The 25,668-nt window shown below is 52.8% G+C and overlaps 3 protein-coding genes across 3 annotated transcripts; 1 reads left to right on the top strand and 2 right to left on the bottom strand.

Annotated features, from left to right (window-relative positions):
* Positions 1-6,201: 6,201 nt before the first annotated feature.
* SMAC4_09567 (uncharacterized protein) lies at positions 6,202-13,538 on the top strand (the record flags this gene model as incomplete). Its single annotated transcript, XM_066090975.1, has 3 exons — positions 6,202-6,752; positions 6,816-7,081; positions 7,139-13,538. Exons 1-3 carry the CDS (start codon positions 6,591-6,593, stop codon positions 13,536-13,538), a joined length of 6,828 nt encoding a protein of 2,275 aa, XP_065946711.1. The 5' UTR covers positions 6,202-6,590.
* A 1,769-nt stretch (positions 13,539-15,307) lies between these two features.
* Positions 15,308-17,115, bottom strand: SMAC4_09568 (uncharacterized protein). The gene is made up of 3 exons (XM_003343974.2): positions 16,842-17,115; positions 16,146-16,620; positions 15,308-16,047 (listed from the first exon to the last, which is right to left on the bottom strand). The coding sequence occupies exons 1-3, from the start codon at positions 16,863-16,865 to the stop codon at positions 15,986-15,988; spliced, it is 561 nt and encodes a 186-aa protein (XP_003344022.2). The 5' UTR covers positions 16,866-17,115; the 3' UTR covers positions 15,308-15,985.
* Positions 17,116-23,096: 5,981 nt separating this feature from the next.
* On the bottom strand, positions 23,097-25,069 carry SMAC4_09736 (uncharacterized protein; the record flags this gene model as incomplete). The annotated part of the gene is made up of 3 exons (XM_003342910.1): positions 23,097-23,978; positions 24,033-24,200; positions 24,260-25,069. The coding sequence occupies 3 exons, from the start codon at positions 25,067-25,069 to the stop codon at positions 23,097-23,099; spliced, it is 1,860 nt and encodes a 619-aa protein (XP_003342958.1).
* Between the last annotated feature and the right edge of the window lie 599 nt (positions 25,070-25,668).

Raw genomic sequence — 25,668 nt, 5'->3', positions numbered from 1 at the left:
CGGGGCCGTCACCGTGTTGATGGGTTGAGACGTCTGCCAAGTACACGTAACATTTCACCGCGCTGCGGTACCAATAGAACATGGAGTTGAGAGCGTGCTGAAGCTCGGCGCTGTCAGACTTGTCGATGCAGCATGTGTCGACCCAGAAGAATTTCAGCCCATCGCGCCAGGCTTGGTCTCCGCAAAAACGAATCTTAGCGTAGCCTGCTTTGTTCTTGCCTGTACCGTCCGTCATGTCTTTGAAGAGGACCTCTTCGGGACCCCATGTGTGGGAAAGTATCGCATACGGTGGAATCTTGTTGTTGGGGAGGTCCTCCGTCAGACGGACCCCGCCGGTATCGTCACGCTCCAGGAGTCGCATTGCAGAGTTCGCCAGCCTCAGCTCCCTCAGCAGCTAATCATACAAATGTTCGATGATGGGAAAAGGCTCGCAGGCTTTGCGAGCGGATGGCTTATGTTGGCGGGACTGTAGGTACAGTAAATCAGCAGTTGAAACTATGGGATTTGCTCGACAGACGAGAACTACTTACTATAAATAACTGGCAAAATTCGTAGCATATATCTCGGTGGGTTTGATTGGGAGCCTTGAAGGTGTTTGCTGTTGTTGTCTTTGTTTCAAGGCGCTGCCTTTGCTTGGCTCACCAATCCCGCAGGACTCAGACTTCCACTATACTGTGACGGCGCTGGCAGCCAGCGACCCACATATGGGTCCCGCCATCGCTTGTGCGACCAGGGTATTTTTATTTGGGTTTGCACGCTTGTATCTAGTTCTCTTCCTTTTCTTCTTCTCCCCATCTGAAATCTTCTGTCATAGATGGAATCTTAGCTTTGCCTTCGACTCTCCCATACTGTGCCCTTGCACATACCCGACGCGAACTGAGTAGAGGTATCGGGCACAGCCTCTTCAGCACAACCTCTTCGACACAGCTGTCTTGTAAGCAGAAGACTCGCCAATATCGCGTTAGGTACATGGTTGGGCATAGATGATTGAGAGGCCCAGGGCGCCAATCCCGGAAAGGAAAGGCGTTGGTCAGCCTTTACTGTAATGGAGACCTGCTCTGGGAAGATGGTCTTGATTGGATGCTTGCTCGCTCTGATGCCCTCCACATCACGTGGTTGAAAGTCACGGTGAGCTTCAGGGAAGAAGGTACATTCAGGAACGGTAAGGTGAGGAAAGGAAGGTGTGAGCGTAGACGAACTTTCCGAATTTGAAGCCTCAAAATGAAATCTCAATATTAACACAGCGGATTAGGGTTACCGGCGAGCACCGCCGTCACCTTGTTTCGCAGCCCTGGCATGCAGCTCTCTCAGCCAATCGATTCGTCTACAAAGGTGTTGGCGGCTGCGCCGGCAGTGTGTTGCAAGCCAACCGCTATGGTTATGATATGTCAGGATGGAAGGGAAGAGGTAGGCTAATGAAAGCAGATGAAGAAGGTAGGTTAAGGCAGGTATATGAAGGAGGTTATTGTGATTAGTTTGTCGTAGTGGATTACTGAACCATGATCCAACAAGATAAGAGCGAGAGATTCCCTTGCCACGCTCTCATCTGCATACACATAACTGGGCCGAGGAGTACAAAGAACCAATCAGGAATGGTCTTCTGACCGAATGCAATCTTGATGTTACCCGTGTAAAAGATCTAGCCGCAGTGTCAGGACGGTCTACTTTGCTCATAATCCGCCCAATTATATCAATCATTCTAGCGCCGGCTCCCCACTCACTGTCTTGCCTCCGTCCGAGCGATATGGATATGGGAGGTGGTTGTTCAGTTTTTGACCCTACCACGTGATTAAAAGACCCGGTCCATATCCTTCCAACTCCCATACATAAGCTGCCCCTCACTGGCTTATCTATGGGAGAGCGGACGGGATCCCGAGATTTCCAGTGGGTATGGTCGTATGTGATTGTAAACAGACAATTTGCTGCTTATATTACACACACAAACAAATTGATCAACGCAAGCGGTTTGAAGTGAAGTTTGTCCAATATCATAATAAATGTGTCTAGTTACCACACGATCCCAGAACAATCCGATGATGGCAAAGGTCCACACGTTTTCAGGAGTTTTACACTCGGAAACAGGATACTCAATTGTGATTATTTTTATCAATTCAATCCACAGTTGGCACACATGGCAATATTCCAGATACGTAGATGTTTTGTATGGCATGAATGTAGTCAATGATTTGCCCATAGAAGAACAGGCAGAACGAATCATAACCGTAAACAAATGAATTCACGAGCAAAGGGCTTGGGACCATTGCATCAAGCGTTGACAATGCCATGGTCCGTAGGCGCCGGTAGAAGGTCGAGAGCGACCAACGTTTCCTCTATCACATTCCACGACAATGCTCAAGTCCACTGTCCAGGCCCATGGCTTTGTGGCCTTCAATCGCCGTTATTGCCCGTTACAAGACGACTCCGAATCATCCGACCTTTAAGCTTCATAGGGCTGAACTAACCACACTCTCACCGTGATTTTGTCATTCGGTCGCTCATCATCCCGCGACCCGCGCGTGTTGCACAGTCAATCAACAGCATGTGATTGTCCCGTTCCGGGAGGGCGGTAGAGACGGTAGTTGGTAGGGCTGGACCAGAGGGAGAAAATCGTACGATTTTGATGTCAAACTGAGAGGCGCAAAGTGGGTCACCACGAACCTAAAATCCGGGGAACCAGGCAGGGGATGAACGACATCAAAGTCGGGACGGGCCTTTGCGTGGGAAGATCTGGAACTTTTACTCTTTGGGGGCTTTGATTGATGTCTTCCAGTTCTTGGTTGATGATCGTTGTTTTGGAGCATTCGTTGTCTGTGACGAAGATTGACGAGAAGCTCCAAGCTTACCGAGACCTCAGCGGGTCATAATGAGAGATTCTCGTTGCCCCGTGTAAGAGAGCACGATGGCAGCAAAAGATACAAATATGCAAGGGATGGAATGACGGGGCGGCCCGACATGGGGTCTTCCATGCACAGTGTGTTTGGGCATTTTGTTAGGTGCACGAATCTCAGAAAAGCCGCCGATGTAGTTGTTGCACGGATATGTTATCTTCTTCGGATGTTGCCAGCAGCCTGGTTGTTGAGGCAATTTGGCAAGTACCGAAGCACAACCGTCAAGTGAACATCGACCTCGGAGGATAATGAGCATTTTGCTCACGTCTCGAGGCCTTGTGAAAACACTGCTCGTCTCCTGCTCGGATTCTGCGGGGTTTAATGATATCCCCGGATCAGGAAACCGTCGGCTATGCTGCACAGTCGACGAGGATATCGCGCCTGAAAGCCCCTGGCGCATGGCATTTTTGGCATTGCGCACGGTTCACCGATCAGAAAGAAAGCCGCAAATCGAGCAAAAGCCGCCCCCTTTTGCGGAGGAGCTTCGCATGGCTGTGGGGGTCCAATATAGTGAGTTGTCAAGTCCTAATTTTGGCGAGTCAGAACCGTTTCGATATCAAGGAAAAATTGATCTCTTCGCCGTCAACAAAAGAAGCAAAAATGCGCTCGGGCCAAAGGGTTGATTTTAAGGCAGCAAAAGCAGACTTGTTAGGGCGAATTAAGGGTGCTGTTCCCGCGGGCGCGGACAACATGTTGGGGATCTGCGGGGCCCAGCACCAGCACTAACATTTTCGTTTGCTGCTGTGCCGATCCCCTGAAAAGGCGCTGAAACCCGGCAGCGGACATCCTTGGCCGGTTCAACCCCTCCATTGATGATGTTTGGGTTGTTTTCACTTTTCAGGGCAAGGCTCGATTCAATGCCGTGTTCAACCCTCCTTCTCACGGACGGAGGTTCGGCCTTGTCGGGGGGTTTCCGTAGGAGGTTTTGCGAACCCAACAAATCTGGGGGTACGTACCGGAGATCTCATCGTAATTTTCATACATGCCGTTACGGTGTGACCCACCCGACGCCACTTTGGAAGTGGTGGTGGTGCACCCTGACGGCCCGGCTGTTAGTGCCATCGGTGCTTTGATGCGGCGCCGCGCTGTGAAGTCTACACTATGTGACTTTCGGTGCCTTTTCATCATCGGACATTTGACCTTTGTGAGCCGTATGTAAGAGCCTCGGTCAGCCTCATGGGGATGACGAGCTTATCGTTCAGTCAGCCGCCAATGTTCGTTTTGGATGGCTGCCATCGCCGATGTTGTCCTTGTGTTGGCATCTTCAAGTCATTGTCTTTCCAGTTGCCCCACGTTCCACCAGGGTATTGGACGGAGGTTACATGCGTCCATGTCGCACCAGACGTCAGCTCCCAGCGCCGGCCGGCCATTCGGATGCCGGAACCCCGCGGACAAGCTAGTGTAGATGGTAAAGATGAGCTGGGAAGTCAAAGATCCACTGACCCCAGATTCGGTTGTTGTTACTGAATCCGTGGTTGGAATGAGACCTGAGAAAGGGAACTAAATGTTGGCTAGAGGCCGGGCTGGGAAGCCTGAGATAGCTTCAACGTAATGGTTGTGACGGAGATACCATCCGAGCTGCGATGAGGTGCGAGATAACAAACAGGCGGGAAATCATGCCGCTATGATCGAAGACTGAAACTAGAAGAAAGGACGACAGAAGAAGGGGATTTAATGATGTAAAAAAGAAGACGGGCCACATATGTCATGGTTGCTCCAAAACACGTCCGTATGCGGCGTGGTAATGACTGCATCCGGACTTGGGCCGTGGCTCGTGAGACAACGGGGATTCTTGGAACAGTTTGAGCAACAAAATGTCTTTGGTCCAATATGGGAGAAGATGTCGATTGAATGAATTGCCATGAGGACTTGTGGACACAGCATATCGCTGTAAGAACGTCGTGTATTCGGTGTACGAAGCTGACGATTGTCAAGAGTGTGGTTGGGCAGTCGGTTCGGTTCCTGGCATTGTGATTGGAGCAATGGACCTTCCCCAACGATCCCGTCTCAATGAGAATCTCCTTCTGTGATTGGATCGTGGCCAACAGTTCTCAAAGGGGACCCACAAATGGCATTGCTTGGCTAAATCCACCCCTCACTTCCGCCCTTTTTGGTGACAGGGCTTGGCACTTGCCCCTGGCTTCTCCAATTGACGAACCCCAAAGGTTCCCAGATCTTGCCGAATTTGAAGGGCGAATCCCACCTTGATGCCTTTCACCGCCTTCGATAGGCGGGAGCGGATGGCAAGATTGACCTCCATAGCGATACCATTTGGCGGGGTTGAGATGTCACATTGGACAGGACATCAGAAAGCTTAAGCATCAAAGGAACAAAAAAGATAAAGTATGAACTGACATCTCACGTGCACTTAATCAATGAACATGGCGTCGCTTTCAGGTATTTATGCATTTTTGAACGAGACGGGCTAACTTGTTGTCCGAGTTCATCGTTGTCTTCCGTTGTGGGGGGGCCATTTTATTGTTTTGGAGTTGAGGTTCGAGTGGGAAGTACCTGTACCCGACTGCCCCACTTGTGGCTCCGATTTCCCATCAAACCCGTAAAGTTGTGTCTCGATGTCGCCCAATGTATCGTCTTCCTAGAACCTTGCGGTCTCGTTTCGAAAGTTCGGATGCAATACCCCGGCATTACGACGAATCTTTCACGGCGTCCGCTCGCTCTTGCCCCTTCACCTCCGAGTATCTTAAGGTTCCCGTGCCCTCTTCCGGTCCCCTCCTTCCTTCCAGGTTGCTGCCCTCCCGTCTTCGTTCCTTCCCTCAATCATCCTTCTGGTCTTGTGGTCTGGTCTTGCCGTCCTCGTCCATTATTGCTTCAGGAATCTCGCCGTCCCTCCGCGTCGTCTTCCTCCTCCTTCCTCCCACCGTATCTCCCACCAAGACCTTCTGACCAAGGCAATCGCGTTTGCGGCAATCCTCCCTCCTCCAGCCAGCATCCCTCCATCCTAGCTCAAGATCTTTTCTTGCTGCACCTTGCTCGCTAAGACCGAAAAGTCGAAAAACAGAGCTTGCGCAAAGTCGACTTTCATTGTTTATTGTTGACGTCGAAATTGATCGAGCAATCGCACGACACGCACTTCCCCCTACATCCCTGCAGAGATATCCCGTGCGACTTGTTTCGTAATTTTCCAACCACTTTCCACTTCTCCACGACAACTTGACTCGGTGAGTTTGCATGCCCTCCACCCCAATCCACTGCAGACCTGCAAGCGGCGCCCCTTCACTTGGTACATGGCCCATCACTGCCCCGGTTCCCAGTGTCTCCCCTCCTGCTCGTGCCTGGTCTCGTCACAATTCGACTCGCCCTACCCCAATCCCAAACCCAAAACCAACAAAAGTTGATGCGACCATCGCACCCACCAACCCTCCATCTTCTTCTTTCCACTACCATAAACTTTAATCACCACCAGCTTCCCTCCCTTCCCTCACGACATCCAACCAGCATACCTGACGACCATTGTTTTTCCGAGGAGCTGGAAACTGACAGCAGCACACTCTTTTGCAGGCAATTTGCTAGCTGAACTGAGCTGAAGAACCGAGACAATCCACTGACCGATACTTGAATTCGGCTGTTTCGGGAAATTTACGGCGACCGAGTGTAAAATCGAGAGCGGCTTCCTCCACACCGCATTCGATCCGCATCGACGACTCCTTCGACTCGACGAAACGCCACATATTTACAGACAAAATGGCGGACACGACCAGCAGCGACGCCGTCGTCAAGGCTTCGTACGCCGCGAAGCACAACCTGGCCCCCCATTTCATTGGCGGTAACAGGCTTGAAAATGCCCCTCCCTCCAAGGTCAAGGATTTTGTGGCTTCCCACGACGGCCACACTGTCATTACCAACGTACGTTTCTTTGCTCTTCCGGCAGTCCAACACACAATTTGCTGACGTCTATCTGTTCTCTAGGTCCTTATTGCCAACAACGGTATTGCTGCCGTCAAGGAGATCCGCTCAGTAAGGAAATGGGCCTACGAGACATTCGGCGACGAGCGCGCCATCAAGTTCACCGTTATGGCCACCCCCGAAGATTTGCAGGCCAATGCCGACTACATCAGGATGGCTGATCACTACGTCGAAGTCCCCGGCGGCACAAATAACCACAACTACGCCAATGTCGAGCTTATCGTTGATATTGCCGAGCGTATGGATGTCCACGCTGTGTGGGCTGGTTGGTGAGTAGAAGAGAGTCGTGCTTCTGGCGTTGATGGGATGATACTGACTGCGAATAGGGGCCACGCCTCCGAGAACCCCAAGCTTCCCGAGTCCCTTGCGGCTTCCCCCAAGAAGATCGTCTTCATCGGTCCCCCGGGTTCTGCCATGCGCTCTCTCGGTGACAAGATTTCCTCGACGATTGTCGCCCAGCACGCCGACGTTCCTTGTATCCCTTGGTCTGGTACCGGTGTCAACGAGGTCACGGTCGACGACAACGGCATTGTTACGGTTCCCGATGACATTTACCTCAAGGGCTGTGTCAACTCGTGGCAGGAGGGTCTCGAGAAGGCCAGGGAGATTGGTTTCCCAGTAATGATCAAGGCCTCCGAGGGTGGTGGTGGCAAGGGTATCCGCAAGGTCCTCAGCGAGGACAACTTCGAGTCGCTTTACAATGCTGCCGCTAGCGAAATTCCCGGCTCGCCCATCTTCATCATGAAGCTCGCCGACAGCGCCAGGCATTTGGAGGTCCAGCTTCTTGCCGATCAGTATGGCAACAACATCTCGCTCTTCGGCAGAGATTGCTCTGTTCAGCGCAGACACCAGAAGATTATCGAAGAGGCCCCCGTAACCATCGCCAAGCCCACTACCTTTAAGGCCATGGAGGATGCTGCTGTCCGTCTTGGTCGTCTCGTCGGTTACGTCTCGGCCGGTACCGTCGAGTACCTCTACTCTCACGCCGATGACAAGTTCTACTTCCTTGAGTTGAACCCCCGTCTGCAGGTCGAGCATCCTACCACGGAAATGGTCAGTGGTGTCAACCTTCCGGCTGCTCAGCTCCAGGTTGCCATGGGTATTCCCCTCCACCGCATCCGCGACATCAGACTTCTCTACGGAGTCGACCCCAAGACCGCCACCGAGATCGACTTCGAGTTCAAGAACCCCGAGTCTGAAAAGACCCAGCGCAGGCCCACCCCCAAGGGCCATACCACTGCCTGCCGTATCACCTCTGAGGATCCTGGTGAGGGCTTCAAGCCCTCCAACGGTGTGTTGCACGATCTCAACTTCCGTTCGAGCTCCAACGTCTGGGGTTACTTCTCCGTCGGTTCCGCCGGTGGTATTCACAGTTTCTCCGACTCCCAGTTCGGTCACATTTTCGCTTATGGTGAGAACCGTGCCGCTTCGCGCAAGCACATGGTTGTCGCCCTCAAGGAATTGAGCATTCGCGGTGACTTCCGTACCACCGTCGAATACCTCATCAAGCTTTTGGAGACTGAGGCTTTCGAGGACAACACCATCACTACCGGCTGGCTCGATGAGCTCATCTCCAACAAGCTCACTGCTGAGCGTCCCGATCCCATCCTGGCCGTCGTTTGCGGTGCCGTCACCAAGGCCCACATTGCCAGTGAAGCCTGCATGGCCGAGTACCGTGCCGGTCTCGAGAAGGGTCAGGTCCCCTCCAAGGATATTCTCAGGACTGTCTTCCCCGTTGACTTCATTTACGAGGGTTACCGCTACAAGTTCACTGTCACCAGGTCGAGCGCTGATAGCTACCATCTCTTCATCAACGGCTCCAAGTGCACCGTCGGCGTCCGTGCTCTGAGCGACGGTGGACTCCTCATCCTTCTCAACGGTCGCAGTCACAACGTCTACTGGAAGGAAGAGGTTGCTGCTACCCGCATGTCGGTCGATAGCAAGACCTGTCTGCTCGAGCAGGAGAACGATCCCACTCAGTTGCGCACCCCCTCTCCCGGTAAGCTCGTCAAGTACACCGTCGAGAACGGCGAGCACGTCAGCGCCGGTCAGACCTTCGCTGAGGTTGAGGTCATGAAGATGTATATGCCTCTGATTGCCCAGGAGGACGGTATCGTTCAGCTCATCAAGCAGCCCGGAGCTACCCTCGAGGCCGGTGACATCCTCGGTATCCTTGCTCTCGATGATCCTAGCCGTGTCAAGCAGGCTCAGCCTTTCCTCGGCCAGCTTCCCGAGTTCGGTGCTCCTGTTATCGTGGGTCAGAAGCCCGCTCAGAAGTTCCGTCTTCTCTATGACACTCTCCAGAACATCCTCATGGGTTACGATAACCAGATCATCATGCAGCAGACACTGAAGGACCTGGTTGAGGTTCTTCGTGATCCCAAGCTCCCCTACAGCGAGTTCACCGCTCAGTTCTCGGCCCTTCATGCTCGCATGCCCCAGAAGCTCGATGCCCAGCTCACTCAGGTCCTCGAGAAGGCTTCTTCGCGCTCCGCCGAGTTCCCTGCCCGCAATCTCAGCAAGGTCTTCCAGAAGTTCCTGGACGAGAACCTCGTCTCCAAGTCTGACGCTGAGTTGCTGAAGACCACTCTCGCGCCTCTCACTACTGTCATCGACCAGTACTCCGAGGGCCAGAAGGTCCATGAGCTCAATGTCATCCGTGATCTCCTTACTTCTTACGTCGAGGTCGAGCGCCTCTTCTCCGGCCGTCGTCTGCAGGACGAGGAGGTCATCCTCAAGCTGCGTGACGAGAACAAGGAGGACATCAAGAAGGTCACCCAGACCGTTCTCTCCCATAGCAGAGTTGCCGCCAAGAACTCGCTCATTCTCGCCATTCTGGACGAGTACCGCCCCAACAAGCCTAATGTCGGCAATGTCAGCAAGTACCTTCGCCCCGTCCTTCGCAAGCTTGCCGAGCTCGAGTCTCGTCAGACTGCCAAGGTCTCCCTCAAGGCCCGCGAGATCTTGATCCAGTGCGCCCTGCCCTCTCTCGAGGAGAGAACCGCTCAGATGGAGCACATTCTTCGCTCCTCTGTTGTCGAGTCTCGCTACGGTGAGACTGGCTGGGATCACCGTGAGCCCAGCTTGGACATCATCAAGGAGGTTGTGGACTCCAAGTACACCGTCTTCGATGTCCTGACCCTCTTCTTCGCCCATGAGGATCCTTGGGTGTCCCTCGCTGCCCTTGAGGTCTATGTTCGCCGCGCTTACCGTGCTTACGTCCTCAAGAAGATTGAGTACCACGCCGACGATACTGATTCTCCTTCGTTCTTGTCCTGGGACTTCTCCCTGCGCAAGCTTGGCCACTCTGAGTTTGGCCTGCCTATCCTGTCCGCCGCTCCCTCCACCCCGGGCACCCCTGTGGAGAGTTCCTTCAAGCGCATCAGCTCCATCAGCGATATGTCTTACCTCTCCCACAAGACTCAGGATGAGCCAACCCGCAAGGGCGTGATCATTCCCTGCAAATTCTTGGATGATGCGGATGAGCTCCTCAGCAGGGCTCTTGAGAAGCTCCCTGTTCTCGGTGCCCGCAAGAAGAGCAGCGTGATCCCTGATCTCAACGAGAAGCGCAGACCTGCTCTCCAGCGCCTGGAGACCTTTGACGAGCTTTCCGCCGTCGTCAATGTTGCCGTTCGCGACGCCGAGGGTCGCAGCGATGAGGAGATTCTTAAGGAGATTCTTCCTCTTGTCCAACAGCACAGGGAAGATTTGGTTGCCCGTCGGGTCCGTCGCATCACGTTTGTCTGTGGTCGCAACGATGGCTCATACCCTGGTTACTTCACCTTCCGTGGCCCCGAGTACGTTGAGGACGATAGCATCCGTCACAGCGAGCCAGCTCTTGCGTTCCAGCTCGAGCTCGGACGTCTCTCCAAGTTCAAGATCAAGCCTGTCTTCACTGAGAACAAGAACATTCATGTGTACGAGGCGATTGGCAAGGGTGTCGAGACTGACAAGCGCTACTTCACTCGCGCTGTCATTCGTCCCGGCCGTCTGAGGGATGAGATTCCTACTGCCGAGTACCTCATCTCTGAGGCCGATCGTGTCATCAACGACATTTTCGATGCTCTTGAGATCATCGGTAATAACAACTCCGATCTCAACCACATGTTCTTGAACTTCACCCCGGTCTTCCAGCTTCAGCCTGAGGAGGTTGAGCACTCTCTCCAGGGCTTCCTTGACCGCTTCGGCCCTCGTGGCTGGCGCCTCCGTGTTGCCCAGGTCGAGATTCGCATCATCTGCACCGACCCTAACACTGGCATGCCTTATCCCCTGCGTGTCATCATCACCAACACCTCCGGATATGTCATCCAGGTCGAGCTTTACGCCGAGCGCAAGTCCGAGAAGGGCGAGTGGGTGTTCCACTCCATCGGTGGCACCACCAAGATTGGCTCCATGCACTTGCTGCCGGTCAACACTCCTTACCCCACCAAGAACTGGCTCCAGCCTAAGCGTTACAAGGCTCATCTCATGGGCACTCAGTACGTCTATGACTTCCCTGAGCTCTTCCGTCAGGCCATCCAGAACAGCTGGGCCAAGGCTGTCCAAAAGAACCCCGCTCTTGCCGAGAAGCAGCCCCCTGTTGGCGAGTGTATCGAATTCGGCGAGCTTGTGCTCGATGACCACGACAACTTGACCGAGGTCTCCCGTGAGCCTGGTACCAACACTTGCGGCATGGTCGGCTGGCTCATCCGTGCTAGAACCCCCGAGTACCCTAGCGGTCGCAAGTTCATTGTTGTTGCCAACGACATCACCTTCAACATTGGCTCTTTCGGTCCCAAGGAGGACAACTTCTTCTACAAGTGCACTGAGCTTGCCCGTAAGCTGGGCATTCCTCGCATCTACCTGTCCGCCAACTCGGGTGCCCGCTTGGGTCTTGCCACCGAGCTTATGCCTCACTTCAACGTTGCCTGGAAGGACGCCAGCAAGCCTGAGGCTGGCTTCGAGTACCTCTACCTTGACGATGCGGCCAAGAAGCGCTTCGAGAACAGCGTTATCACCGAGGAGATCACTGAAGGCGATGAGAAGCGCCACAGGATTGTCACGATCGTCGGTGCTGAGGATGGTCTTGGTGTTGAGTGCTTGCGTGGCTCTGGTCTCATTGCCGGTGCTACCAGCAGGGCCTACAACGACATCTTCACTTGCACGCTCGTCACCTGCCGCTCCGTTGGTATCGGTGCTTACCTTGTGCGTCTTGGTCAGCGTGCTGTCCAGATTGAGGGCCAGCCCATCATTCTCACTGGTGCCCCTGCCCTCAACAACCTCTTGGGTCGCGAGGTCTACACCTCCAACCTGCAGCTTGGTGGCACTCAGATCATGTACCGCAACGGTGTCTCTCACTTGACTGCCAACGATGACTTCGCTGGTGTCTCCAAGATCGTCGAGTGGATGTCGTTCGTTCCTGACAAGCGCAACAACCCCGTGCCTATCAGCATCAGCGTTGACACTTGGGATCGTGACATTGTCTACACCCCGCCCCAGAAGCAGCCTTACGACGTCAGGTGGATGATTGGCGGCAGGGAGGACGAGAATGGCTTCCAGCCTGGTCTTTTTGACAAGGACTCCTTCGTCGAGACTCTCGGCGGATGGGCCCGCACTGTCGTCGTCGGTCGCGCTCGCCTCGGCGGTATTCCCATGGGTGTTATCGCTGTCGAGACCCGCTCTGTTGAGAACATCACTCCTGCCGACCCCGCTAACCCTGACTCGATCGAGCAGGTTGCTAACGAGGCTGGTGGTGTCTGGTACCCCAACTCTGCCTTCAAGACGGCCCAGGCCATTAACGATTTCAACAACGGCGAGCAGCTTCCGCTCATGATCCTCGCCAACTGGCGTGGTTTCTCTGGTGGTCAGCGCGACATGTACAACGAGGTTCTCAAGTACGGCTCCTTCATCGTCGACGCCCTCGTCAAGTTCGAGCAGCCCGTCTTCATCTACATTCCTCCCTTCGGCGAGCTTCGTGGTGGTTCGTGGGTCGTCGTCGATCCCACCATCAACCCTGTCGCCATGGAGATGTATGCTGATGTTGATGCTCGCGGTGGTGTTCTCGAGCCTGAAGGTATCATTGGTATCAAGTATCGCAAGGACAAGCAGCTTGAGACCATGGCCCGTCTCGACCCCGTTTATGCCGAACTCAAGAGGCAGAGCACCGACGCTAACCTCCCCAAGGAGGAGTCTGATGCGATCAAGAAGAAGATGACTGAGCGCGAGCAGCAGCTTCTGCCCGTTTATGCTCAGATCAGCTTGCAGTTCGCTGATCTCCACGATCGTGCTGGTCGCATGAAGGCCAAGGGTGTCATTCGCGAGATCCTTGAGTGGAAGAACGCCCGCCGCTTCTTTTACTGGCGTGTGCGCAGAAGACTCAACGAGGAGTACATCCTCCGTCGTATCATCTCCGCCACTACCCCCGGCGGTGCCCTCAGCAAGGCTCTCACTGCTAACTCGACCAAGGAGCGCGCTCGCCACTTGCAGCTTCTTCAGGCCTGGAGCGGCATTGAGCAGTTCGATACTGCTGACCGTGAGGTTGCCGTCTGGTACGAGGAGAACCGCCACGAGGTCGGCACCAAGATTGATGCCCTCAAGGCTGAGCAGATCACCTCGGAGATGCGCGACCTTATCCGCACCGCTTCTAGGGGATCCGATGACGCCGCCTGGAAGGGTGTCCGTGATGTGCTGAGCGTTATGCCTGTTGAGGAAAGGGAGAAGGTTATCAAGTATCTTACTACTCTCTAAGTATGTTGAAGAATGGAGGAAGTGAGCAGGTCTGTACAAGATCAAAGGTGGCATCTTTTTGTCGAGAGCATGGTCGGAGTTGTGGAAGAGACCTTTTATTATTTTATACACTTTGATATTTCTTATGGGCATTTTTGTTATCGAGCGGATATAAAAGGAGTTACGAGAATACGATTATGGTAGATGTCACGGTGGGTTGAGCGTTGGAGGGCGCCCAATCTTACCTGGTATCTCACTTGGGCGAACAAGCGGATGGAATAGGACGGCAATAGTTATTGTTATTTGCATATCGGTACTTGTGTAGTTATTGCTATCAACATATATCGCTTAACCAACTTTACATCTTGTTTTATCGTGATCTCATCCGGTGCTAGAAATCAGAATGCTAAGCGCTACGATGGGGATGCGTCGGGTGAAGCAGAAGACGATCCAGCAGTATTGCTCTGCTAACAAGCCTGCATAGCACTTTGCGGTGATTGAGGTAGTCAAGTATCACGCCAAGGGCATACCTGAGTGATAAATTGGGGTGCATATGTCCAGACGGCCAAACCTACAAAAGATAGGACGATGTTCTGCTTGCAAGGCAGAACTCGGAATGCACACTATATAGCCAATGTCAACCTGTGACACTGAAGAACCATACTAACAAAGGCCGGGAGGCCTTCTTATATACTGGTCTTCAGCCCCGTCCCGTGGTCCCGAGTTTACGGGACCACGGGTCCTATCTGATTGGTCAATTCTATCTAGATACATGAGGCTCAACGATTGGATCGTAACAATGGGAAGGGTGGTAAGGGTTCTCTTTTTCCATTATCATCATTATCGCAACAGTGACTACAAGACGTGAATCACTGAACCATCATCAAGAACCAACCCACGCAAGCCCGTAAGTTGTCCATCATCATCAACCTCCAAATCGTTCTAATGGCGTGTAAGCTAACCTAACCTTCATCAAGCTCTCCAACATGTCCGTTTGTTCCCTCACAGAAAGCGAATGTGTCATCCTCGACTTCGGTGAGAAGCTGGATGGCCCACTTCACATCTCCAAACCCCAGGAGAACAAAGACAACAATCATGCAATGCAGTCACAAGCCAACCAGTCTCGATGCCGTCAACCGACACCCTATGCCTTCGACATGAAGTGTTTTCGTCACGAGGGAGTGTCCCAACCTGACCCCGACAGCGACGATGTTCCCGTTGGCTCGCAGATGGGACGGCCACGATCATCGTCTTTCACGCCGACCCGAAGTCAACCCGCAACTCCGCGTCCCAGTGCTATGAAAGTGCGCAGGAGGAAGGGCGGCTGGCAGACAGACGTTTGGGGGTGAAAGGTGGGATTGGAACCGAGCGCGGGACGATGGTTGCCTGGAGAGGGAGTTCCAGTGTGATGAGAAGAAACCATCCTGCCAGCCGGAGATTTAGGGCAGGGACATACACAGATGCGCGCTCTGTCTGGTAGTGTACCTACAGAAGACGGCCGGTTCCGGTGCGAGGACGGAGGACGGAAGACGGAGGAAGCCATTTTCGGGGCTGGACGGAAGGGGAGGTACCTAAGAAAAAAGGAAGGAAGGAGAAACTAAAACTGGTTGGTACGTTAGGTGAATTCAGGCAGAGAGGGAGGAATGTGAGCTGCAAGCGCGTGGACGAAACGCACTCAAGGTGGGAGAATAGATCGGATGTATGAAGTTGGCGTTGGCACTTGCGGCAGGACTAAGGATTGATTGTATTGGCGAAGGGAAGGCACTTTTATATAACGTATTCCTAGGCACCTTCAAACGTCGATGAGATGAGTGTTGTTTCAAATCATTGGGTATGTTGTGTAATTACCTTACGTGGGAAAAAGTGATGTACTGAGTGATTGTTGCTCCTCCGGAGGTCGGGATCCATTTCCGAATTTTGATTGGTTGGGCAGCGCTGCTGTTACTCCACATTACAGGCTTGGCACTTTCCTTTTTCCCGATTTCCTTTTCTTTCTTCCTTCTCCGACCAGTATCGCACAACTCACCTTCAAGGGAAGACAAACACACGATCTTGGAAAGTATTTATATGAGGCCAGCAGGTAAGATTAAGAAGCAAACGGTGCTGAACCTTCGATTTATTATCCCATCGAGACCGAGTGTCTACGACGCTACCGAGAAAAACGACGAGAGAATCCCATACCCATTGCCCCCGCAAAGTCAATCCAGCCGGCCAGCCGGCATTGCCCAGAACAAAATAAATCCCAAGTTCCAAACCCCAGTGGATGCCATCCAAGTCCAAGTCCAAAAGCATGCCTGTGAAAGCCATTGGTCTAAAATCCTCAGCCCTCGCAACCGAAAACACAAACGCTAGCTCGAGACGGAGAAAAAAAACCAAGCCACCCCAAAGAAGGTAGTGAGCATCCAGTCCTGTCAGGACCGAGATTGCTCCTCCGCTATGAGCGGAGGTCAGGCATCCGTTAACCGGCCTTATCTAGCGCCCTTGACTCCCATGCTTGCCAACATGTTGATAACGCCTTGCTCCTCGGCCGCTGGAGAAAAAACTGTTGTGTTAGTGTCCTTCTTTCACTCTAGATGGTACCTATTCTTCCATGGGAAAGTGGAACTGATGTGGATCGTGAAAACTTACTATGAGTCTCGTTGCCACCCACTTGCCCAACATTGACCACGCCCGTCTTGACATCGCCTAGCTTAATCGCCTGTGGAATTCCATTTTCATCCTCAGTGGACGACAAAACAGAAATGGCAATTTTGTATGTGCCGGACTTCGGGAAGGTGATATCATGGAAGAGTATCAAGAAAGAGGTATTTCCGTCCCCATGTACGGTTACGGCTGTTTTGAGATGGCCTTGCTGCTTCGCGATCGGCGACCGATCATCGTTGATGGGTGCGTCTGTAGCTGCGTCCACGAGTTGCAGCAGACCGTGGACCTCGGGGGGAGCCTGGCTGGCGGGCATAGGCCCGTATTGAACCACGGCTGGAATCTTGACGCTGTTCCCAGCCAGGATGTGGGGAGGAGGCTTAACAATGACCGAGAGAGGGACGTTGTTCAAGGTGGAACCGGTAGAGGCCGACATTTTGAAGATGTGATGGGCTGCTGAATACTGTTGATATCGGATATAATGAGTCAGTGAATGTCCTGGTGACTGATGTAGAACGGGAGTATCGAATCTAGAGCTTCGTCCTTGGATTTATACCTCAACAAGAAGCCCGAGTTGACTATGCCATCACACCAACATCATGTTGGTTCACGATGCAATGGTGATAAAGAACGGGGAAGGGGAAATTGGAGTTGGTAGCAGATGGTAGCAGATGGGTGCGGTACCTTGCTTGATACTGACGACCACATCGTTTCAACCCAATCGTTTGGTCCGGGTTGGTTCCGACGATACAGTGCTCTTTGTCTAATAATGACGAGGATGGGCGTCTAAGGCTGGGGCCTGACAAGAGGTAGCCCTGAGCCGTCAGATGATTCTAGTTTGTGACTGGATGTTGGAAGTCCAAGTTGATGAAGGGATATCAAGTTGACAAAGAACTGTTTTTCCGATGTTGGTGATACCAATAACAGAGCTGTCCGGGGAGAGGTTATCGGTCCGGGGGGGGGGGGGCTTGATGACAATACTTATGAGCTTTTGGACTTTTCATTCTTTTTGATCCACTTGAGATTAATCGGGCTGAGGCTTTCTCCACCATATCTGGAGCCGGAGATCGTTCCGTAAATCATGGTACCGGGCTCATGGGAGATCCTGCACTGATGTGGTATGGACTGCCTTCATGAGCCAAATTTGAGTGACTGTCATATCCGGCAGGACCGAAATGGATGGGGCTAAGCAAAATCAACCCCAACCAACGTTTTGTAGGATTCGGATTCAGGTTAGGTCTCTCGGGTAAAAGGTTTGCCTACAGTACACCGGAAATATTCAGTCGTCCATCAGAACCAGGGGGTCGGCTTCCATCATTGAAGAAATGATCCAACAGTATCAAATGGCCTTTGTGAGCTCCTTGATTTCGACTTGTCTCGTTGGTCCCCTTGGCGTCATCTTCATCCGGGCCCGAGTCGTTAGCCTCAGGGTTCCTCGACTCGTGATGCAATTCGATTGTTGGCGTGGATGTCCAAGCTCGATCCACGTCCCTATGAAACAGTTGGTGCTGATCGTCGACAGGGCTCTTTCTGGGAAGTCTCGGACCAAGATCCGGTTGTGTGTTAGCAAAATCCCACCCGTTCGCTGCCAGATGGGAAGGAACGTGACAGATCGTTTGTGGCGCTCGGTTATGATGCAGGGACCAATGAGGTCCGAGATGAGCACTCCAAGTTGGATGCGCTCACAAAAGCCACGCTCTTTATAATAGGCAGAAGGCCATCATGAACTTGGATGTCTTTGATTTTCTAGACGTTTTCGTGGAAAACTTCTGCCAACAGCATCAAACGGATACGCTGAAACCAGATACCATCGCCAACACCCATCTGCTTCGCGCTGGGATACAAGGGTGAGGCGGCTTGAGATGCTCATCACATTTGTTTCCGAGTCGTTAACGTTCTGCGTCCTGCGATTAGAGGGGGCATTCTGAGCCACGTGGATCAAACGAAGAGCACGGTGTTTCTGCCTACTCGGAAAGGGTCGAAAAATGCCGCGTCACATGCAGTGGTGCAGTGATAATGCTGTTGTCGAATCTGCTTGGGATCCAACCTGCCGGTACTCACAACCCTTGTGCTTTGTGTCCAGGGTGGGCGAGAACTAACAACAAAGTGGTAATGATCTGCCTGTCTGCTCGCCGGTTGTCGAACTCCTTGTAGGTTGTTGTTGTTGTTGTTGTTGTTGTTATTTTTAACGTCTACTTCCGCCTCCCGTAGGGCATGAGACGTGCCGCACCGGTGAGTCTAGCATACAAATTAAGAGCAATGCCCTAACTGTCCACCAAAACCATTGATCCGAGGGCAAACCGAGGCCTATTGCCAGTGTAGATCATGTGTTGCCCATAGCGTAAACGCGGCCCAACACTTGTAATCGAATCGCCCAGTGGGCAAAATGGGCCGAACTCCTTGTAGGTCATCCGTGAAAAGCTATGTGCATTCGAAGAAATCCTCACTCATGTAGTGCACCATGGAGAGCGTAATACTATGGTTACTGGCTTGCTTCTACTCGTGCGACGCAGTGTTCTAGATCCACGAGATGCCGTTTCACCAGCTGACAGGAATGCGTTCACGCATCTGATTCGACGAGCACGATGCACACCTTCTCGGCGCCACGAGCTAATCATGTACGTTAGCACCACAACACCGGAACCGCAAGCAAGATATCCGATCTTGCTTCCATACTTTTGGGTTTGGCGGCAAAATCGATCCAGATCCAAGGCGCTACCACCTCAGATCGCAAAATGTGACTGAAGCCCGAAAGGGACCTCTCTAGAGCTCACACTCCAAGATTGGGGTTAAGTATAAGAATAATTCTCCCCCGACCAATCGCTTGACTTCCGACGGGTGTCCAGAGATTATGATCGCGAGGTATGAGGAGGAAGGGGGCACTGGACCCTTAAATCGAGGATTTCCAGAAGTTGTTTGCCACATGGAAATCGAAGTCAAGGGTTTGATTGCCCTTTCGGGCCACCCCTGTCGACACCCCCGACATCCCCACGTGCTCATCTCAAGCACACCCTCCGATCACCAATCACTGTACCAGGAGGAGAAAGTGCATCGGCCCAGCAAGCGGAAAGATGTCAAGTGGTTGGAAGCTCCCTCATATGTCATCGAATTCGAAGCTGCTTATATCTAGTGTCTTCCCGTAACACTGCAGCGTACATTGGCTGTCTCGGATTTTCGATCGGGTCGTTCGTCTCAGTTGAGTCAATAGCCTCCAATGACACTAACAAATCCGCTGTTATCATCCGTCGGGTGTTACCTGTTCGCATCGTGATGGCACCATCGTTCCATGGGATGTTGAAACATGTTTCCCAGTCAAACCACGGCAAGACAGTCTATCTCCAGTCCAAAACTCTTCGGAAGGAAGACATCTACCTCTTCACTCTTGCCATTGCAACCATGTTTCGAGCTCATTGTCCCTCTGAAAGGCGGCCTCCACAGAATAATCATGCCGAGGATCAAAAGTCTCCATCAGCCTTCCCCGGGCCGTCAGCACTCATCGCCTTGTTTCGGTAAACCCCTGTCTAATCCATCTTGCTGAAGCCGACGAGGGCGGAACCGCTTGGTTCTGAGGAGATATGGAGAAACACCACACAGAAAAAGAAAAGAAGATAAATTAGATAGCCCATCCACACTCGGTGTTGACTCCCACCATCGGACGCAGCAGTATCGCAGACATCGTAACCGGGTCTACGAGGATGGGCAACGGGCAAGCATGCGAATAAAGGAAACGAAGACTGAGAACCCCATTGCGACATTGCCATCATCTCGCAGATTGGTCGATGGTATTTGGATGTATCAGACATGGGATTCCACTCGTTGATAGAGTTGCATCCCGATGGGTGTGTTGCTTGGCTTGATCCATGACCGCTGCGATCGTGCTTCCAAAGGTGTTCCTGATTTTCGGATGTCCGTCTCGGATCTGGCCCATCTCCTAGCCACTGGCTCATATGGATGCTGCTTTCTTGCGCAACCATGGCCGACCTCGTACTGTATTGTAGCCGTGTACTCCTCCGCACCTGGGCCCCGTTCGTCCATTACGGCAGACCTAATTTTTCGGCCGATCGAGCCGTCAAGCCGATGCATCGTGGTTCTTGGCTGCACAGAGTGGGAATGCGATGATGCGAGTAGGATGCCGTCGAGAGCGGTTATCGTGTGGCGTGTCGGGCTACCGTCAGGTGGTGAGGTTGTGACACTGTTTGCAAACCCGGCAATTAGTAAAAGGTCACATGGACCATGCCAATCTGAACGGTTGATAACGCAGCAGGTGGAAGCGGTGATGATGTATGCCGTAGTCTTGGTGATGTCGGCGATGGACAAAGTTGTTGTTGTTGTTGTTGTTGTTATTTTTAACGTCTACTTCCGCCTCCCGTAGGGCATGAGACGTGCCGCACCGGTGAGTCTAGCATACAAAATTATGAGCAATGCCCTAACTGTCCACCAAAACCATTAATCCGAGGGCAAACCGAGGCCTATTGCCAGTGTAAATCATGTGTTGCCCATAGCGTAAACGCGGCCCAACACTTGTAATCGAATCGCCCAGTGGGCGAGCCGCCAGTGCATGACGGAACCTGTAGCACAAAGGAAAAGATAAAAGAAATGACAAAATCACTCCTCTCCGCTCTCACTCTCGCTCTCCTCCTCCCGCAAGGCCTCCTCCCGTCTCCTTGCACGGTGAACCAGCCTGTCCAAGTCCACCGTAACCCTCTCAATGTCGTGGCCATGGCCAACCTCCACCCCTCTACTCCGTAAAAACCCCGTAAGGTTGTCAGCGGCGCCACCGCCGTCAGTGTGCTGTTGCCAGAGGGTCTGGCGCCATGCCTTTCTCGTGCAAGTCCACGAAAAGAAGTGCGAGGTCTGGATCCTAGCGATGAAGCGCTGCCAGTAAATTCCAATAGCAAGGGAGAGATTCTCCCGCGTAGCCGCTTCGCCCGTGACGGGGGAAACTGCATATGCCTTCCTGCAGAAAAAGGGATGGAAGGGATTCTTCCAGCTTCCACAGAAACATGTCAGCAGGGCGTCCTCGTGCTCGAAGCGCTCGTGGTAGTCCTTGAAATCCCTGTGGCCAGACCTGGCCGCGAGGAGGTGGTGTAAAGAGCGTCTGTCCAGCTCTTTTAGTTCGTCGTTAGGCTTGATAGAGACCCCCAACCGGTAGTCTGCATATGACTCTGGCTTGTTCGTGGCCCACCATGCCTTGAAATCCGTACGCGCCTCCCTCTTAGCAAGCCGCCAAGCCGATGGACAAAGTGGTTAGCGTCGGAGAGTACCATGTCGTGGAGAGAATCAGGTTGAATGAGATGGAAATCCATCTTGAAGGTGCCTTTTCAATGTGGAGTTCAGATAAGATGCTAACATTTCTGATCGGGGGAAGGCGAAGGGGGAAGATGCGATGGTTGAAAGAGGCAGAAAGTGGAAAAGCTAGGTACGGACGTGTTTAGATTGAGGTGAATGGGTTAAGCACCCCGCAGCGTTCCTCCCTCGCCAAAGATTGCGAAGGCATGACGTGATGCACGAGAAGGTGCAACTGCGTGTCGGTCTTGGACGGAAAGCAGGGACTGTTATCGAGAAGTAGGAGCAGCTGCAGATGGGGTTGCAGAGATGCATCTTCATGTAGAAGGCACGTCTCACTGAGCTGTGAGATAACCAGTTCCAAGAACCATCGAGAAATTACGATCCCTGGTACAAACATGTTCCTGGGGAGCATCATTGACGCCCTGCTCATCTGATCTTCATCCCCGAGGTTGAGGTGTTCGGTTGATAAGTAGAGAGTTGGGACCAGACTGTCACCAAATTCAGTCGGCTTGTGGTCGAGCGGCGTGGTGCACTGCGTCGCTCAACTCGAATCGAGGGGTCTGTCAGACAAAGGCCTACCCCTTCCCCTTGGGAGTAAGCTGTTGGCACCTGCGAGGTGACAGCAGCCAGCCATCCAGAGTAACGAGTATGCCTGGACCAGACGCGAGTGGGCCTGAGAGTTTGTCTGACAGCTAGTGATTGACAGCTGGCGTCTTCCTGTTACGCAAATAAGGCTCTTCTGCTCCTTTCCAGTTTTTTAGGCACGTCCTGCGTTCGAATCATGTCCATTCCTCTTTTTTTTTGCTTCCGTACCTTTTGTGACTTTTTGTTACCGGTTAGGGACTCGACAAGACAGTCAACAACCTGAACTCATCAGGAACGGACCTAATAACATTGAAAGCTGGAGAAAGGCAGCGACGCAAAGAGGAACAGTAGTCCGAGAACTACGGAAAAAAGCACTCGTCGTCTAGTGCATATCACTCTCAAAGTCAGTCGTCAGCGAGTTGCCGCTTCACTCCATCGTGAACACCATTTCTCCCACAAAGAGTGACATTCATGTCTAGGGGTAAGCAGCACAGCAAGGTCACCAAATCACTGACTGTTGAGATTCGACAAGGGATATCACGTCTCAAATTACTTTGGTACCTTACTGACACAGATTGCAGGGCATCACCGCAAAGGCATTGTTTCAACTGCAGCTGCCTCAGTACTATCTACAGCTCCTTCGGTCTAATGTCCTTCCCACCGATGTCCCGTTCCTGTAGAATGACTGCCCCTGCCCCACCTGCGTTATCCACCATCCGGCACGCATGCACTGATCCCTTCCCTGATCTCTTCCTTCTTTCCTTCAATCTCTCGTACTCGCTCGGTCCGTCGCATTCAGTTTCTTTTTTTCTTCCATACAGACAGTTCGACCAAACCATGGCTTCTTCCGACTTCCCATCCATCAACAAGCGGAGCTTTCCTTTTCCCGAGCGACCCAACCATTGTCCCAAGTTCCAACCGTTTACCCGCCCCAACGAGCATCGATGCGCAAAACAATTCTGTCCCTATTGACCAACTTCTTTCTTCTGTTCCATCGGTCGATTGAGTCGAGCTCCCACGATTCCATCTTCTCGGGCCTCCAATCTTCCACCTTCGAGCTGGCTTCTAGCATCTGCCAATACGAGCAACGTTGCTGGACAAATCAATCTCGCTCTCGTTTCGCCAGAGGCAGTCGTCGCAAGCGCAGTATGGCGCAGAGAAAGACGACTTTGACTTGTGATCTCGGTTTGGGGTGCAGAACTCCATGAGGTCGTTCCATAACTGGGACTGGATCGAAGGAGTGTACTGAGCTTGCCTCGAGCTGGAAGTGGCGACGGAACCGGTAGCGCTGGGGGCCAAACTGCCGGCGTTGCTGGGAGTAAGATGGGTTTTGGCTGTGTGGTACGATGCCCCGGAACTGGAAGAGGCCTTGGAGAGATCACTCTCTGTCTTGCAGGAAGCGACGGTTGCTGAGCTGGGCTTGGTAATCCTGGAGAAACGGTGATCGGGAACAACAAGAGTTCTAGAACGGCCGGTTGGAGGAGCACCAGCAACACCACGACTACCGCCAACATCTACAACAAGTCCCTTGGGCTGACTGTTTACAGTGTACGTCGACAACTCCGCGACCTTCGAAGTCTTACAAGTACCAAGAACAACTGGAGATCCACCGCCGGAACCCGATACAACAGCATGGCAACTGCTAGTGGTGCTAAGCTCGTCCCAAAAGCTCTTGACCGCCTGGAATGACGATCTGGAAGGCGACACTGGGATTGCGGACGCTGGAGGCTTAGATGGGACATCATGCTGGTAAGTCTTCATAACCGGAGTAGTACTTGATTTGGGCATGGATTTGGGAGCATCACTGTTGCCATTGCCCATGCTACCAACCTCATTCCACAGATCTTCGGCTTCTTCGGATGGCAGAGTTGTGCAAGACTTTGCCAATGCAACGGTGGCAGTCTGGGTCCTTACGGCATTGGCAAAATCAGGACGTCTTGGCTCGCACTTCAGATGTGAAGTTGGCCTTGGCATCACCGAGTTTCCGTCGGTCTTGCTGACAATGTCGCGTTGGTGGGAAGAACGAGAGCTGATGGCGAGCACCTCGGGCTTATTCTCGAAGGAATAATCCCGAGATGATCTAGTCGGACGGCTGTAGTTGGGTGCTGTGGTCGTCGACCTCTTCTTCCTGGAGGAATCTGTGGTGGAAGACTTGTCTTTAGGCTTTGCCTGGAGGTAAGATGTTAGTGTGGTTGATCTTTCAAGATATATCATCGGTGATTACTTACAGCGATGACGGGAACAGTAGCCGATGAGGCCATGGACTGAGCCAGGCTATGGCGCTTGGTCGGGATGCGCAAGGGCGCCGGCATGGCCTGTGGTATTAAGGAACTGAATGGACGCTCTTGCATGTCGGCAACAAAAGCAGTGGGCTTTGATGAGTCCTGGGTCGAGACTTGACGCTTTGGTCTCGGGATGCTTGAGCGCCTGTTTCGGCGCAATGGTTGCAACGGTCGGGCTTCGTTGGCTGATACTCTCACATCCTCCTCTTTCATGGCTGAATGACCGTTCGGCGCATCCCCATTGCTTGGAGTTGTCCGGGTGGCCGGCTCTTTTGTTGGAGTGGTCAAGTCGTCCCTCTCTGTCTTTGTCTTTCCCTCCTCTTCAGCCGGTGTTCCGAGGCGGGTTTCGAGAGGTGATCCCCAGCGTACCGTCTTCTCCCTCTTCAGATTTTGTGACTTTGAAGCACTCGGGTAAGGCGTCGGTGCTCGTGTCCTGGGAGGCGGAGAGAATTTCGACCGTCCTCTGAGGGCGTCGACTAGTGGGCTGTCTCTCCTGGGGTAACGCTCCTCGCCATGGCGGTCGATGTCGACTGAAGGCCAAGGTCTGGTTTGATAGCTGGCGAGAATGCTGTCATCTTGGCTTCTTTCGAGTGCAGGGCTTGGGGCCGGGGTAGGTGCCGGCCCTTGTCGCTTTCTTAGCCGATTCCTGGCGGTACGGTTGTCTTCATGGCTTTTCCGCACGGCGAACCGAAGTAGAGGTTGGCTCTTTGACTTCTTGTTGCGTGGGCTGAAGGCCCTCAGCAAACGGTTGAACATCTTGTCGGATCAACTCCGCCGATATTGAGCGATGTTGGTGATGCAATAAGCAAGGAGGCTGGTTGCGGTGTTGGGGTGGTAGGGTGAGGTTAGTGAGCGATGTGGTTGATCAGCTTGACCATTCGAAGTTGTAATGATGATGTAGAAAGAGGAAGTGAGAAGCCTGCACAGCGACCCAAAACGACGAGATATACTCGGTGCTCAAGGTCCATGGTAGTCGACGGTCACCATCGTCGTCGCCGTGGCGACTGGTGGTATTGTTCGCGTGAGGGCCTAATAACCTGGAACAGCATGCCTGTTCATGGTGCTGTGGTCGAGTTTTTGGGGGTTACCTGTGGTACCCACCACAGCCTGGGGAAACTCAGAAGAATAGAAGTGGTGTTCATGGTCCAAGTTCATATATGATCACTAGATAGGCAGCTGTTCCAGCACACGGGGCACAGCCGATTGCGAGACCGGGCTACAGATAACTCCAGATGAGTCTCTGAGAGAGGTCGATTATATGGTCACTGCAAACGTATTGCAGCTGAAGATGTGATAACATAATACGCTGGAGATGTCTTCTGATACATCATGACGGGGCTTCTTTGCGCAATAAT

Source organism: Sordaria macrospora, chromosome 4 (assembly GCF_033870435.1).
Source record: "Sordaria macrospora chromosome 4, complete sequence".
In the NCBI taxonomy this organism is placed as follows: domain Eukaryota; kingdom Fungi; phylum Ascomycota; class Sordariomycetes; order Sordariales; family Sordariaceae; genus Sordaria; species Sordaria macrospora.
Note: the sequence above shows the minus strand (reverse complement) of the source record. Positions and strands in the feature narration are given on the sequence as shown.

Bases quoted from the DNA above. Each gene is read 5' to 3' on its own strand.
- SMAC4_09568 (XM_003343974.2), bottom strand. From the start codon at position 16,865: ATGTGGTCGTCAGTATCAAGCAAG. The intron at 16,621-16,841 runs GTACCGCACCCA...CGATATCAACAG, and splicing joins GGTCGTCAGTATCAAGCAAG to TATTCAGCAGCCCATCACAT. The intron at 16,048-16,145 runs GTAAGTTTTCAC...TTTTTTCTCCAG, and splicing joins GGGTGGCAACGAGACTCATA to CGGCCGAGGAGCAAGGCGTT.